The sequence below is a fragment of the Molothrus ater genome, chromosome 2 (assembly GCF_012460135.2).
Source record: "Molothrus ater isolate BHLD 08-10-18 breed brown headed cowbird chromosome 2, BPBGC_Mater_1.1, whole genome shotgun sequence".
Taxonomy (NCBI): domain Eukaryota; kingdom Metazoa; phylum Chordata; class Aves; order Passeriformes; family Icteridae; genus Molothrus; species Molothrus ater.
In genome coordinates, this window is record NC_050479.2 from 7,952,170 (window position 1) to 7,969,297 (window position 17,128).

General features: G+C 36.3%; 1 protein-coding gene across 3 annotated transcripts in view; it reads right to left on the bottom strand.

Annotated features, from left to right (window-relative positions):
* The window catches only part of USP9X (ubiquitin specific peptidase 9 X-linked), a 96,745-nt gene that overhangs the window by 13,278 nt on the left and 66,339 nt on the right, over positions 1–17,128 (bottom strand). For 2 of the 3 annotated variants that reach the window (XM_036386686.2, XM_036386669.2), the window contains 12 exons: positions 16,700–16,825; positions 13,629–13,795; positions 10,197–10,305; positions 9,467–9,613; positions 9,191–9,337; positions 8,159–8,381; positions 5,646–5,866; positions 5,049–5,239; positions 4,454–4,627; positions 2,428–2,569; positions 1,502–2,252; positions 872–995 (listed from right to left, as the gene is read on the bottom strand). In XM_036386686.2, the coding sequence (XP_036242579.1) occupies positions 872–995; positions 1,502–2,252; positions 2,428–2,569; positions 4,454–4,627; positions 5,049–5,239; positions 5,646–5,866; positions 8,159–8,381; positions 9,191–9,337; positions 9,467–9,613; positions 10,197–10,305; positions 13,629–13,795; positions 16,700–16,825 (2,522 nt within the window). The remainder of the gene's footprint in view (positions 1–871; positions 996–1,501; positions 2,253–2,427; positions 2,570–4,453; positions 4,628–5,048; positions 5,240–5,645; positions 5,867–8,158; positions 8,382–9,190; positions 9,338–9,466; positions 9,614–10,196; positions 10,306–13,628; positions 13,796–16,699; positions 16,826–17,128) is intronic. The other variant, XM_036386677.2, reaches the window with a different exon arrangement.

Consider the following 17,128-nt stretch of genomic DNA (forward strand, 5'->3'; position numbering starts at 1 on the left):
AACACACAACTAAATATGTAGCCTAACAAGAATTTATAGTCTCATTTAGAGACCTTAAAAAACCTCACAAAACGAAAAATCAATACCCAAAGACTAAAATATCTGTTTCAGAGAGGGCCTTGCATTACTCTGTCCTTTCAGCAGGAATATTTGAACTCTTCTTGATCTCTTAAATTAAAAGGAGTAACTTAAGCTACTCTGGAAGTTGTTGCTGGGGGTATGAATTTGCCATTATTACACAGCTACTTACTAATACCTGGTAAACTACTGGCCATGAATACCAGATTTTCTCTCCAATCTGACCAGCAGCAATCCCCACTCCTCTCCCCAGCAGAGAATAACCCAGCTGAAGGACTAAAACGAGTAAGATGGCACTGTTTGTCACAGTGTGGATTTGAATTACAGGCCCCATAGCAATGTACATAAAGTACTCTGCCAACAATGTCTCAAAGACTATTATACATGTTTCACAACAGAATTCAAATATAAGCTGCAACAATGGCTTGTAAAGAGCTTTGTTTAAAATTACTAAAACAATGTAAAAAACATCCTGCATTTGTCAGAAAACATAACCTGTTAGTTCTGTGCTAGTGACAGCTTCCATTCCTTTATTCTTTTTAAAAGATAGAGCATTTCATTTTCAAACATGAGATTTAAGAATTTAAGAATTTCAAAAAGAATTGAGCTCTTTTTGAAAATGAAATTTGAAACTATTCAGATCAGCAGGATATTTTAAGGCTCAAATTCTTCCCAGTACTTTCTATTCAAATTTTCCCCCCTTTTCACATGCAGCTTCACCATGTAACTAAATGGGATCTTTTAACAGACATCAAACTTCCAAAATTGCAATTGTTGTTAAAAGACAAAATACCAATCACTAGCAGGGCCACGGACTATTTTCTTTGTATGAAATCCTGTGGTGAAGAGAAATCTAGCAGCAAGCTGAATACTAATCATAGTTATTTCTTCTGCTTCAGGCAACAGATGATCTTGTCCTAAAGAAAAATCAGAATACTCACATGTAGACAAAGTAAAAGCAATTTTTAATAATTTAATTGATTTCAGATTACTGTTTTGTCTGATATGGTGCTCCAATTTTAGAAGAAACTTGATTAAAATAGCCCCTAGCTTCTATAATGTATCATTTGAAAATGTAAGCTTTAATACAGGCACCTGGAGGCTAACATATGTCTTTTACAAATTCAGCATCTCACCTTTGAGAACTGTTTTCAACAAAAGAGCCCTCAAACTTGAGTATTTTAACTTGATTTAGTACAGCAACTGAGTAATAGCTGATAGTTTATCAAAGTATTTTTTGCTAAATATTCTAGCAAGTTACCACTGATGAACCATTCAACAAGAAGGTGTTCAACTGCAGAAGGACAGGAGTATTCAAAGCAGGACACACCAAATTTTCACTGGCTAGATAAATCCTCGGCCACACAAACCAAAACTCTTCTTGTAAAAAATGAATCCATAATTATCACACTCCCATACTAACCTGGAGGAGGGTTTAGGTAGACACTATTACAAGTAAGCAACTTCTTTATGAATTGGAAATATTCCAGGCTGTACTGCATCCGATTGTGCATGAACTGCACGTTCTGCTTGCGCACGCTTCGCTCGATGGCCGAGGGCATTTTAATCTGGTGGGGTTTAGTGGTGATAGCGATTTCTGAAATATATTTTATTAGTTCATTGTCTTTGTCTATCGTGTCCATGCGTTCATAAAAAAGAATGTAAGCATTCCACCACCTCTTCTGGCGCCTGTAGGACATCCGCTTCATCATGTGATCGAACACTTCGCCCATGTACTCTCCCCCAAAACACTGATTTTTCATCTCTTCGTCATCATCCATTTTACACTCTGTCACGTCTCCATCATCAAATTTGTACCACCGGTTCTTCTCACCATCTCCACCGTTCCTCTGGATAATGTAAGAGTAGTAATGTCCGCCGCTGGCCTGGCCGCTGTGCACAAGTACGCCCACAAGTCTGTATTTTGTGCTCCCAGAGTGTTCATTTTCTGACTGCTCATTTTGTATTATCTGATTTTCAGGATTCACATCATCCCCTTCCAATTTTGCTACACCTGCCACTGTGTAAGGCTCCATGTCCAGTTCTCGTGGAAATTCAAAATAATCATTGAATTTGATTGCACATTCCCTTTCCCAGTCATAATCAAATCGTTTCAACTGGATCGCAAGAACTGGAGGCAACTTCTTAATCAACAAGCGTTTCACTGTATCCACCTAAAAAAGGACGTGAACAGTTACCAGCTCTCAAATTTCCATTCATATACTCTCACCAAATACCAAACTGAGTAATGAAAGGATGATTTTTCTCCCCAAACATGAACTAAGACTCAACTCAGTACAGCTGTAACATCACAGCTGTACACAAATTAAAAATATAAGGAATCATTACCTTTTTGTTGCATTTTTCACAATGATATGCATTTGCACCTTCCAATAAATCTCCTTTGACGTACTGCTCCAAAGAATCAAGAAGGTTTTGGTGATTCCTTATATCTACATTCAGAGTTGTGAAGGATTCCTCACACTCATACCTAGCAATGAAGAGGTAAATGTATGAGAAAGGCAGGAATGTGTTCAACTTTTGATGTTTTACATGTGTACCATGTGTGTAAGCAGTAAAAGAACTGAACTCTTTTTTACTGCAGCAGTTTTCCTACAGTTACATTACAGTATCTGCACACTGTATTTTTATGGTCAGGAATTAAAGTGATAAACACAAATACTGTATCACAGCTAATGATAATAGTTCAAAACAGATGCCAATTCAGCAAAAAAAACCAAACAAAAAGCCTTTTTATTTTCTATCTAAAAAACCTTGAATCACCATCTTCATAAAATCTCTTTGAATGTTTATGACTGACTTTGACATCATGTTCTAAATATAATCTGTGAACAAATCTCTAGCAACGAGCCAGCAATGCTTGAGAGACAACCAGCTGATACATCCTGGAAGCAACTTTTTGTTTTTAAAATAAAGAAGCGATGAATAAATTTAAAAAGCCACAGCTATTCCAGTGTAACCCTGAAGGGGTTTGTTTCCCTGATATGCAATCAAGCATTCAAAGGCTGAATAAATAAATATTTAGAAACACTTCAACCAACAGCAATATTAATTCATCCAATAAATAGCTTACAAAAAATACAGACAGGCTTTTATTTGCCATAGACAAATCCACAGTTTAGTTACTATCAGTTCTCTCCTCCCTAAACGACATTTTTGTTAATAAGTAACATGATGTAAATCCAGTAGAGTTAAAAACCACAGAAATACTTCTGGATAATACATAATATAAAGAATGAATGGTAACTCATGTTGCTTCTGGTCTGGATCTGCCATTTCATTACCATTGCATAGAAGGTGAAATCAGTGCTATCATTTTACCTTGCAGTATTTCAACTCACTTCTAGTCACTCACTGTAACCCATGAAACCTAAAATCTTCACTTTACAAATTCTTCTTATTCATACATTAGATCAATTGAAGTTGAAAGAGTACCACAATAAAATCCATCTGTATAATTTTTTCCAGTATTTTAATTGGAGGTTAAAGGAAATGATCAGCTTTCAAAATAAAGAGAATTTGCAATGGCGATGTACAGAGATATGTACTGTTAAAGAATCATACATGATCTGAACAGTAAGAAGGCCACCAATAAACACAATAATTTTAAAAAAAGCCAAATGCCAAAAAGAGTAAGTTAATCATTAAGCCATCCTGAATTTTGCATGCAATTTTAACCATTTTGCATGCAATTTTAACCAAATAGAGAGATAAATTAAAAAGTCAGGGGAATTAAAACTTTACAATACTGAGTTCTATTCCTTCATTAATAACCATCATCAAAACAGTGAGCTACACACTTGCAGTCTGATTTGGCATGGGTGGTTTCTTATATGCCTTCTACAAAACTGAATTTCAGTATTCACATTTAAAAGTATCTAAAATACAGCAGAAGTCTTAAGAAAAAGATGAACTTTCTACACCACTGACCTTAATTACAGGTTACATAGTGAGTATGAACAGTTTTACTCATTGGAACTGAAGATTCCTACTTGGCTCAGCTCTAAACACACATTATGGAAAACCAAAGACAGCAACAATTGTTGGCCAGGTATTAAAATTTTCTACAGTGCACTTAGTCCCTACAATTGTTTTCACTTTTAGCATGAAAAAACATAATCTTTTCCTGCCTTGATCAATACACAATGCCTCACATACAATCTGTGAAGTAGAAGCAATAATGCTAAAGTACTTGTAGACAAATGAATGTTCAGCTGTAGGAAAAATAAGGTAGTAAAATCTATTAGCTTAAAAAACCCACACAAAAAGCCCACTCTTGACTCTAATTACTTTTATAAGGACACAAACATGGGTTGTTTTTCTGTAAAAAAAGATTTAAATCTTCAACACTTACCGATGTGGGCATCCTTGACAAATCTTCTGATCAGCAAAGGACCCTCCTAAAACTTTACTTAACATTGCTGGATGGCCCAAAGCTTTTAAAGCTTCATCTAAACTGTCCACCAGTGAATTAAAAAATTCTAAAGCATCGTGTTGTTCACGTAGATTTACAGGTTCACCCCAGAGTCTGAAAATGAAAGCACATTTTGTCAAATATTTTTTGTTTTGTTTGCCAGCAATTTTATTTTGAAAAAATATATGATTCAAGCTCCTAACCCCTCCTCCTTGAAGAGCCAAAATACTGTTTTTTGATGTACTATATGACCTGTTGTTCTGTCCCTGACACTTTCTGGTAAGTGAAAACAAGCTCTTGTGTATAACTTCATACTTAATTCAAAGTCTCACTATCAAAAATTGCTAATATTCGAAAGAACCGCTCTGCTGTAAACATAGTTTATTAACAGACTTCTACAGAATGGTGAAAAGGCAGATAAAGCTGCACAACTTCTGCTAATTTACACTTTACATCGTTGCCATTCTACTACGATTAGCTTTTTTGCACTTCAGTGATCCAGTGAATCAATATCAATACTCAATTTTCTACTTACCTGAACTGTTTCCAAAACCCTCTTGGTACATAGTACTGTAGCCTGGAAGCTGCTAAATGGCCAAAAATTACTTGGAGATGCCTCAAAACTCCAATATTGTACTCTTTTCTATCTTCAGTTTTGCTCAGTGCTGGTTTATCTTCATACTGATGTGGATAACCAAACACATCATCTCGTGGGTCAACATTGCTCTGAAAAGCAGAAAATTTGTGCAATTTACTTCCATATGTAGCTGTCCCGTAGTTAGTTTTATCCTTTGTTTAATTTGACAATCTAAGGTGTTTCATACTCAGCTGAAAACCCAAATACTGTCTTTTTTTTTGCATTAACAAAGTTGTGGTGGCTGAAATAAGGTGCAGTGCTTTCCAGTAGAAATGCCTGAGGAGGAATTCTGCAAACCCTGGATCTGCCACTTGGATATTCTGAAGTGCCCCTCTGGCAGTGAACCTATTCAAGTATGAAATATTATCCTATTTTCCCCACAGGTATCAGTGGAAATCAGAGTGATTGATTAGCAACTGAAATTTATTACAACCTTTTCATTTAAAAAAGTAATTACAATTTAAAGATTAGGTAATTTTATATAATTAAATTTACCTCATTGTCCTGCTTTTCATCCCCAGACATGTCATCATCTACATCACTGCCTGTGCCTTCTATTGCAAGAATCCCGTTCCTGATGGCTGGAATCATGTACAGCTGCTGAATGACAGAATTCATGTAACAAGTGGCACCAGCATTTTTCAGTCCCACAAATCCCTTTGGTGGCCGAGGCCCAACAGGTGGCAGATATTCCCATTCTGTGAGTGCTTCACAAGCTATGAGGAAACAGCAGAGAGTGGTCAGGGAACTGGTTTGTTATAAAATAAAGAAAACATCCATGCAGTACAAAGGGCAGTTGCATATTATTGTAAGTCTGTATCATACTGCAATTTAATAAAAAACAAAGTTCCATCAAAAAATGTAATAGCTAAACTTCAAACAACTTCTATGAAGGACTGTTCTATCTGTAATCTTATTACAACATTTTATTCTACTGTATAACTAAAGAGGCAAAAATTTAGTCTATTTATATATGAAACAGAAGTCTTTCCTCAATACCAGCAAGTTTCTTAGCTGAAGAATTCAGCTGAATGAATATAGAATATATAACCAATTTATAAACCTTCTAAAAATTATAGTACTCTCAAAAATTTACAATCCTTCAAAAAATTATAGAATTTCACTTAAGCCTCACTTTTTCTTGCCAGGATGGGAAACAGTTTTAGCAAATGCTATCTATATAACTTGCTATATACTTTTTTCCTCCCGAGTCTTCTCTTTCAGGTCCCTCACATCTCTTTGAGAACATTCATGATCACCTAAGCTAACCTGTTGTTTTGTCTGTAGTTTTACACAAAAAACTTGATATTAATAATTCTGATATAAGAGAGCATGCATATTTATTAACAAGCAGATTTGGTATATGAATCCCAGAGCATGCACAGCTCATACATTTGTTCTCTCTTCTGTCTGACATACCACAGAGATCTGGTGTTCTCTTGTGCTTATCAAACACTTGAATGGAAGGGAATGCCATGAAATCCCCCTAACTGTGAGGTGATAAGAAATACACTACTTCCCAATAGAAAAGGGTGAAGAAAGAAGGATGGGGCAGAGGGGAAAACCATAAAGCTGCCCTTATAGTTTATTCATCTGAGATGGAACTGAACAGGAAGAGACTGAAAAACCTCAAGTGACCCACTGACAGCACCATTCAAGCAAGTAGCTCTGACACTCTGAGAGGCAGTGGACAATTTCCACTTTTGGATACTATTTTTAGTTGCTTATGGTTTTGCTCAACTCTGAATTTACACATCTGTTAAATCACACAATGGTTTGGGTTGGAAGGACCTTTAAAGATCATCTAGTCCAGCCCCCTGCCATGGGCGAGGATATTTTCCACTAGACCAGATTGCTCAGGGCCCCATCCAGCCTGGCCTGCAACACTTCTGGGATGAGGCACCCACAACTGGGCAACCTGTTCCAGTGTCTCAGCATTCTCATAGTGAAGAATTTGTTCCCTGTGTCCAATCTAAATCTATTCTCAGTTTAAAATCATTGCCTCTTGTCCTGTAACTACAGGCCCTGGTACAAATCTTTTTCTCCATCTTTCTTACAAGCCACATTTAAGTAATGAAGGTCACAATGAGGTATCCCTGGAGGCTTCCCTTCTCCAGGCTGAACAACCCCAACTCTCCCAGCCTTTCTCACCATATGAGCTTGGGTTTCCTTGGTTTGATGGTGTTTGGATTTTGTTTGGTGGCTGTTGATTCCCTTTCCCTCTTAATATTACAGCAGAATGGTTTTAGTGTCCCATAAGGGCTGGAGAAAATATCCTCCTGCTTGATAATTTTTAAGAAATGCTTTTTTTATGACAACAATAATCAGTGCTGAAAACAAGCCTTTTGTCCTTCTTATGAAAATCAGCCCAAGTTTCACTTGACTATTGGCTTTTGAAGCACTAACATGTGCAAGTTTTTGAACAGACAGCAATCACTACAACCTTTCTCTAGTGAGAGGGAGAAAGTTCTTTCAGTGCAGAGCTGTGCTGAGACAAGGCCAAAAAGGAGCCTGAAAAAGGACTACGACAAGCAGAGAATGAGTTCAGAACTAAAAAGAGAAGCAGGACAGAGGATCTGTGTCTGTGTATGGGCAATGATGACAAATCAGGTGAGCAACCAAGAAATTGGCTCTAAAACTAAGCTGGTGAGGCTCTGGAATTGGTTAGCAAGAGCCTGAAATTATGAGAATGAAGTAGAAGATACAGACAGAATGAAGTTCCTGGGAGCTGGTATGGACAAAGGTGAGAAATTGGGACAGGAAGGGTCAGGCTGTGACTTGGGCTGGAATTTGGATGTGACCATGGAATGTAGGTCAGTACATTTACTGCATAAAGAAAAACAAACAAAGCCTACACTGGCAAACTGATTTTGCAGCATTAAAAGCAGCCACAAACAAACCATGAACTAAAAAACTCAGCATTTGGTTCAGTGGATAATATAAACAAAACCTATACATGATATATACATTAAGGAGTAGAAAATAGATAATTAAAAAGTATTACATACTAGTGATTGCTGTACCTATGTAATACATTTCAGTCAACGTGTCTACAATCTGTTTGAGATTTCGCACACATCCAACTGCTAGTGCAACAAGGAGCTCAAAGCCAGCATTAATAGTGGCTGGTGAACTACACACTGGTATGGCCTGCTCAGCAGGCAATTCTCCATTTCTCATGTATTGTAGATAAACATTGGATGCTGGAAAGATGAAATCATCTATCAACTCCTGAAAAAAATAAGACAATAAGAGCTGTTACCATGGAAATTATTTTATAAGAGAGTAATGGTTATAACATAAATGAATGTCTGAGAACCAGAGGGGTCCTTAACAAAAAAATCCCACCAAGAGTAAAAATTGAGAACAATACCATAATGAGCTTTTAAATTAAGAACAGAAGAACTCCATTCTAAAGTGGTTCCCTGCAAACCCATCTCCCCACTCCAAGTTAAAAATAAATCTGTACTGTTCTTGATCGGTATAAAATTTCTTTTGCAGAACCAATATTATCTACAAAGCTCTTTATCAATTAGTGCTGAAAAACCAACACTCCTGCTTTACAATATCAGAGGTACAAAGAAAACATGTCTGATTAAAGAGATGCTCAGATGTGATGCATTTGTTCAAACCTGCCCTAAGCATTAATAGCAGTAATTAAGAACATGTGCAGGAAAGCCATTACAGAGGTAATGAAGGAAAGCAGTCCTGTACAGTGAGACTGTATCTCACTATCTTTGTGTGGTGTTTGTCAAGTACTGGAATAAGAATTAAAATGTTAAATACAGTACTTAAGTAAGAATGAAAATGTTAAATACACTTTATGACTGAAACATGCAATTTAATTTTTTTTTAAAAAGGAAACATTAAACTCCAACCAAAAGCCTTTTTATGGATACAACCCACAAGATGTGAGGTTTCTTTTTACTTATTTATAGGTAAAAACAAAGAAGAAAAAAATGCCAAAAATCAATCCCCACCCCCCAAAACCTCACAAAGACAAAAAAATCCCCTCCAGAGGTCAAAAGACTTGAACTTACTTTAATGAGATTAGCACCTCCTTTTTCACAACCAATGTGGTATTTCTTCTCAGGTGTCTGGAATGCTAACAACTCTTTTGTTACTCCAAGGTGACCCTCTAAGATCGTTTCTTCAACACCTGTTTCCCCTGTTCTTTTTACTTCATCCTGCCATTTACGAGAAAGTTAGGACACTCCAAACAGCAAACATTAAGCTCAGAACTGCAGTTTACAAGAAACTTTGCAGTTTTGCAGCAAAAACCTAATTATCAGGAATAAACTTATCCTGAAACTTACCCTGATTCTCTTAAGCCAGTCAATTTCATTATTGAGAAGAACTTCAGCATTGGGTACATTAATATTACTGTTGTAAGCATAGTTAAGAAGATGTCTTAAGAGGGTGAAGTAGTCTCCAGAATGCTTAGCTCTCTCTCTTGCAGTGCTCTGAGTAAACCAAAAGCAAAGAATTTATAACTGCTTCTACTTACAGTGCAACACCAACGTACTTCTCCTAAATTCACAGCAAATATAGAAGAAAACAAGTGTAAGGTAATTTTTAATTTTTACAAGTTTAAAATTGTATTTGGCTGCTGCTAATGAATGACTTCTCAACTATTTTAGTAACAATTTCTATACCTGAATAAGAAAAAGAAAACCAAATCAAAACTTTTGATCAAATGTTCAAGAGAGCCATGAGCTGGAAAGCCCTGGCAGGACCAGTAGGAGAAGGCACTAACTGCAGGTATTCTCTAACCTGCTAATAATTTTTACTTAAAAGTTAGCAATCACCAAAGATCAAATGCAGACATTAAAGACTACTGTTCATGTTCTTATCAGAAAATGCAAGAGTCCCTTTTCCCCTGATCTAGCTCAAATGGAAATCATCTGTGCTGCTTGTCTGTAGGTCAGAAGCAATCTATATTATAATGACTGTTATTAATAGCAATTTGTCTTTTCTTGCAGGTATTTTGTCCTATTACTTTTTACATACATTCCCATACTGAAGACTTTATCTCTGAAAACTTACCCCTAGAACAGTAAACAGCAGGGTAATGAAGAAAAGGAGAGGTCTCTGTCCCATGCAACACCTGGTAGCCATTAAAAAGAATTGCTCCTGTGCCATCTGACGAACAGTTCTGGAAATAATTGAATAGAAACATTAAATTCAATCTCCTTATCCAGACAGGACATTAATTAAATTTGTGTTTATCTGCTTAATGCCATTTTCTAAAACTGAACATAATGTAGGAAACATGAACAGTTTAATTATTCCCTACCCCATCATATTATTTCTCCTTGCAATGAAATTTCAGATGCATGAATTCTAGTACAAAACCTGTTCCACAAATCAAATATTTAAAGGTTAAAGAAAAAGAAACTTAGAAACACCAAGCCACTACACCTTTGCAACTGACAGCAATTATTGCATAACACAAACATTTGCAATCCTAAATATTTTTTTTTCCTAATCAAGCACCAGTTGTACCTGGTAAAACCAGGTACAAAGGAGAACTACTCCAGTAAAACTGCTTTTATGTGTCACTGCAGCAGTTTGCTGAGTATCTCTGAAGTGATCAAAATTTATCATTAGTAAGATGTGAGAGATGATGACCCTTCTGAAAATTCAAGTGGCTATAATTAAAGGAAATTTTTCACCTCAGAACCTAATCTAATCACTAGAGCAATGCAGGAATGGATAAGCTTCAGTTAAAAAAAAAAAAAAACTAAAAAAAATTAGGGCAAATCCTTTTCTTTCAAGTTGTAGGATTAATTGTCTGAGCAGTATGCCTTGTAAAAACTGTTGGGAGCAACTCTTTTTGTGTGGGAAGAGACCACGAATGCTGAATGAATGATTTTATGGAAGTATCTCAACATACGAAAAACTGAGTTTTGCAGTGTCTGTTTGGTGTGGCTGCCTCTGTTTTGTGCCCATGGAGTCAGAGTGGAAAGCACACCAAAGAATCCTCTTCCCTTCAGAGCTTTTTCATGTGTGGTTAACTGTGATTTCAAAGCCACATTAGGATGACCTTGAGGTCAGAGCAAAGATGCACCTGGCTGAGCACCATCACTGCTACCATGCGCAAAGCAAAGTGCACAAGAAGGACTCATGCAGAGACACTTCTCCAGAATGTTCTCTCAGCTTCTAACAATCTGTGACTCAAGAAAACTACCAAGAGCAGTATTTCATAGCCCTCACTAGACAAGTTCATGAAAGAACCCCTCAAACCATTTCCAAACTGAAGGTTTGCACTGCTTAAATGTTATGCCCAAGAAGGTCTTATACAAAGAAACACAGCTCTCCATTTGTTCTCCCTTTGCTACTTCTGATTTTAAGGGTCTCTGTAGTATTCTCCTCCCACCATTCATCTCTCCTCTAGTATGAAGTGTTCCCAGCTATTCAGCTGTTCCTCAGATGGAAGTCATTGCAGAGCTTTGATCTCCCTTGTCACCCTTCCCTATCTTTGCAAGTTCTCCTACTCTGCTCTGAGTTGCAGCAGACTGTGGGGTGGGGCTGGTCTGTTTTGTTCTTAACAATAATTGAGATTTGATGGGGTCTGATTGCTGAGCCAATGTTTTAGAAGAACATCTCAGAGAAAGTTATTTTAAGATACTGCTTGGGACACATCACACAGACACTCCTCAGCTCTCTGCACTTGAAGGCAGAATGAAATAGACAAAGGTGATATTTTCCTTCAGTGACAAATGTGACCAATGTGACATGCCTCACACTTCTATGTTTCTGAGTATGCAGTGTTTGAACACAAGTATTACATTTCTGTGAAGCTGTAACCATCTAAGAGCTCTTAAGGAATCATGAGAGGGATGCAGCTGCCTGAGCACAGCATCTCATGCTGTTTTAGACATATGATGACAGCACAGAGCTGGCACACAGGACATGAGCTGCACAATGAACTCACACTCAGCAGGAGGAATAGCTGGAGGCCAAGCACCTCCCTTAAGGCTGGCAAGCTGAGTCCTGCCCTCCTGAGAGCTCCAGGACACAGGTCTCTGTTCAGTTCATAGAAGACAGTCCCTTCAGTGGGTGTAAGTGCCATGGCTTTACAGCACTAAGAATTTTAATGTATTTAGGCCACATACATGTGGCCACCAAACACTTTGCAGAGATCAGCAGAATACTTCTGGGTTCCAGGATTATTTAGGACTAATTGTTTGGCTATCTCCTCTTAACTAAGCTGGTCTTGCATTCAGAGGACACCACTACAAAATCAATTACCTTGCAGGAGAAAAACTACTCTAGCATTTAGTATTAAACATTTTGCATTCTGTTTCTCAGTAAAGAGGTATAACATGGTTATGCTCTGAGGAAACAGAAGTCCCAGTCAAACTCTGAAAAAACAACAATCCATCTGATCTTTTCTGGAAAGATTCTATTTGTGAGATCTAACTTGGTCATCTTCTGTCTTTGTCTTTTATGGTGCACCAAAAATATTTTCTCAAATGCATATTTTGCTCACATTGTTCTCTGATTGAGCATAGGAGATTAGAGAACAATAGTTGTGGAAGGATATTCAGAGTTCTGTCTGGTATTTGCTAAACTTTCTCTGCACTGCAAACACTGATTTGTTTCCACATTAATTCAGAAGAGGAACTTTTCAGCAGGTTAGTTCAACTTCACTATCTTAATTTACAAAGCAATCTTCTGTTTCCACTCATGCTTATGCTATTTTACCACGTAACAATGAACAGTTGCACCATTCTAAGTGAGATTATTATGTTTATCACAGGTTTTATCTCATAGGCATATGAGAGAAGTGGTAGCTTCTTGTACTGACAGTATGAACTATTTTTCCATATGAGTGATACAAGCAAGTATGGAAGTACTTTCAGTGAAGTATGGAAATACTTTCAGTATGAAGTATTTTCAGTGAAACTGAAATTCAACACCCTGTACCACAGGCTGCAAACTAATAAAGCTTGTGGTATTTCTGGTAACCCTCCAGTTTCACCAATGTGTGCAAAGAGTTCACTGTAAAGAGATGCTCTGATGATACTTGATCCTTTCATTAAGGCAAATATTCCTAAACATAAGATCTTTCAACCTGTTTATCAACCTGTTATTTTAGAAGTCAAAAACCCCAAAACACAAATTCTGCTCAAATTCTGACCCCATTCATCTGAGAGCACCATAATCTGACTCCCTTTAAAACATACTGCAAAACTTAAAGACACCACTAATTTTGGATCTCTGTCATTTCTCAAAGTTAGAATATTCATGAAACAACAGTAACTTAAAAAATTAAAATTAACTCTTTAGTAACAGATCAAAGCACTGGCAACCAAGTTTAATAACATATTAACAACTTTCCACCTGGATGGATGGTTTCTGAAAACACCCAGCACTTCACATCACAATTCCAGATGGGCTGAAGCCACTGCTCTGCATTTAGGCTTTATATTCCTTTTGAACTGCAAAATAATAGATGTGACCAAAACTTACTTGCTGTGACAGTGCAATAGTAAATCAATAATAAATGTCTGCCACGCTTTCTCTTTACTGAGTGCATCCAGTGCCGTTGGAATCAAAGCAAAGCACAGGGTCATCACCTCCAGGGCTTCACAGCAAACTTGTTCATCTTCCATGTCTGGTTCATTTCCTGCATTTGTCTGTGAAAACAAACAAGAGTGCACAAAGTGGGTACAGAAAACAATCCCAAGAAACCCAACTGGCTCCAAGGTATATCACTAAACACAAACACAAACCACAGCTTTGTATACTAAGTGATTATCAGTGCCAAGTATTTTATACACTCAGATCTGAGCCAAAGCACTGTGTGGGATGACTTGAACTTCCAGAATTGTGCTTCTCACTGGAGGATTTCAAGCATGAACTTATGGAGACAGAAGTTAAATAGGACAACTATGGGCAACAGTTACACCAGCTAGTACTGTTGGGAGTTTTTCTTAGTTTGCATCTGTGGTTTTGTTTGGGATTTTTTTTTTGTTTTGTTTTTCTTTACCACTCAAAAAATGGCATTTAAAACTCGGAAAACTCTACTACTTAAACAGAGAAAGGCCATAGTGCTGTATAATTAATTCATCAATTCAGTTTTACAAGGCTTTGACACTCACAACTTATTTGACCAAAAGCTTTTTAATATTGCTAGAATTTATTAACCACTTTGCTATTTTTCAGAAAGATGAAAGAGTTGAAGTTCAAGTTTTAAACATAGCTGCTGTCATGATTTTTGACACAGAAAATAATATTACCTCTAATTGGTGCATAGGTTACTTCTTAGACTAAACACTTGAATTAATTGAGTTGATTTTGGTACATTTTTTCAGAATAAATACTTTGAGAATAATGGCAAACCCTCTCCTCCATCTAGAAGTAATTACATTCAAGAAGTTCCAAAGAAACTGAATGTGAGAAGGTCTCAATTTATCATTTATAAATCATAAGTGCAGGTTAGTCACATCAACTACAGCCATTAAATATTTGTTTTATATGTGAAAAGGTATCAAGATTAATTAGGCAGAAAGAAGGGATTACAATGCAGAGGAGAGAACTAATTGTGAACAGGCCAAAATATGCCTCACTCTGGCAGCAAACACTATTTTGTCTATGCACAATAACTAAAAAATCAAAGGCAGTCACTGCACTGCAGCAGGAGGATGTGGCAGTCCTGACACAAGATCGGAAAGCAAAACCAGAATGCCTTCAGCAAATCCAGAACTGCACCTGTTCTTCAGTGAAGCCCTGGTTAGAAGGGAAAGTTATTTCTGCACAGCTGCAGGGACCCAGAAGGAAGGCAAAGTGCATTTTACACTCAATGAAATACTTCCCTGCACTCGGGCACCCGAGTATATATATATATATTATATAAATATATATATATATACTATATATATATATAAAATAGTGTATATATATAATAGTATATATATATGATAGTGTATATATATGATAGTGTATATATATGATAGTGTATATATATATATATATGTGTGTGTATATATATATATGTGTGTGTGTATATATATATATATATATATATATATACACACACATATATATATACAGAGCTGGGGGGTCTGTACATTGTTATATTCCATCTTCATAAAGCCATCATAAAAACTGCTTCGTCTAATCTACAACCAGACACAGTTCTCTTAACTGTGTCTTTCCTTCCATGATATTCCTCTATTTCTAGGATACTTTCCTCTTTTTTAATGTTATATTAACAAAGGGTACTTTATTTCCCCTTCTTATTACTTCTACAATTTCTTCCTCTTTTGAATTTCCAATGTTTCCCCTTCAATTTTTATTTCCCTTTTGTGTAGTAGAAACCAAATGCAGCCACTATTTTTTACAGGTGTCCATGTAGGTATCAATAAGAATAAAAAAAAAAGAAAAAAAAAAGGAAAAACCCACAAAATCATGTGAAAGATGATCAATAACATACAGCTTAAATTTAACCTCTTTTAAAACTTCCATTTCCTCAAAATATTTTTACAGAACTTAACTGTACAATTTCTACCCAGAAGAATTTTTAAAAAGCAAATTTAGGTCTCTTTTCTTGTAGGTATGTTTTCTCTAGTGCTCTACTGCTCTTAAAGCATCCCACATATAGATATAAGAGTTTATCTTCACATGCCTGGACTGTCACACAAACTAAACCATGTTTTATATGGAAGTATTACCTAAAAAAACCCCAAGCCCCAGTTTATTTCATTAAGAAGTCATGCCCACAGCAGTAGAAGCAGATGCCATTATAACCCTATGAAAGCCAATGGAGAGGTGTTGCATTTTGCTGAAGTAAATATTCTTCTTTCAATTGATCATTTAAACACAAGAGCAAACACATCAAGAATTAAGCCTCCCTACATATTCCTTTTCCTTTCACTCTCAGGCAAGTATTGATGAGTACTAAACCCGATTTTACAAGATAAAAATAGGAAATGCTTTTTTAAAGTCTGTCCAAATCCAGATTGTTATTTCCTGTAACTGTAAGCAACATTACTTTAACACAAGATGTGTGATAATCTACTGATACAGAACTCCCAACTCCAAACCAGCTGTGTAAACCACATGTGAACCCATGAATTAAAGAAGAAAAGCCATACAGAATCAGCAATTAAATCTTTTTTCCCAATGCTCCTCACATCACTTTGCTCTTCTTTCTCATTCTAGACTGCACATATGCTTTGAATCACTTCTGCAGAATAGACCTTTTAAGTTTGAAGACTAGACAAACTAGCCTTGCAGGAAATGCTTATTCCTAATTTAGATGCAGAATCTAACTGGGCTGAAAACATGTTACAGAACTGGTGCATTTTTCAACTGACACCAGATTCAAGTTACAATTCACCAGTTACTGAGGAAAGGAATTTGGAATAGAAAATTAAGCTGTGCTATGACAATGATATACTAGATTCTGAAACACATCACTGTATCCACCTAAAAGCTCATCACACTCATGACTCTGACCAGGTCAACCCTTAGTATCCATTCCCTCTTGTACAAAAACAAACAGTAATACAGAAAAGCATCTGTTCAGGAATTCTTACCTTTTCATAGATTTTACTAATTTCCTCATTCGAACTGAAAACCAGCTGAACTGATCCACAACCTGATGCCCAAACAATTTTTTGTACTGCCCTGATAACACAGATGTCAGGGATGTATTTTGAAGCCTGAAAAAAAAAAGAGAAATTAACTAAAGCAACATTAAAATACAGCTGCAAATAACACTGCAATGGATTCTAAATTCCCACAAATGAATTTCATAGAAAATTTAAAATTTTAAATGTTAAAACAAAGATTTTTTTTCCTTAAATAGAAAACAGATGATGTATCTTGAAGAGTATTCATACTTCAATTATGTAAAATTTTTTTTTTTAAGTAGGATGTAGGCAACTCTGGTTCTAAGACTTAGCAGAAACTACCAATTTCAATGCTAAAACCTTCTTTATTTAGGAAAAAAAAAACCCAAGAAA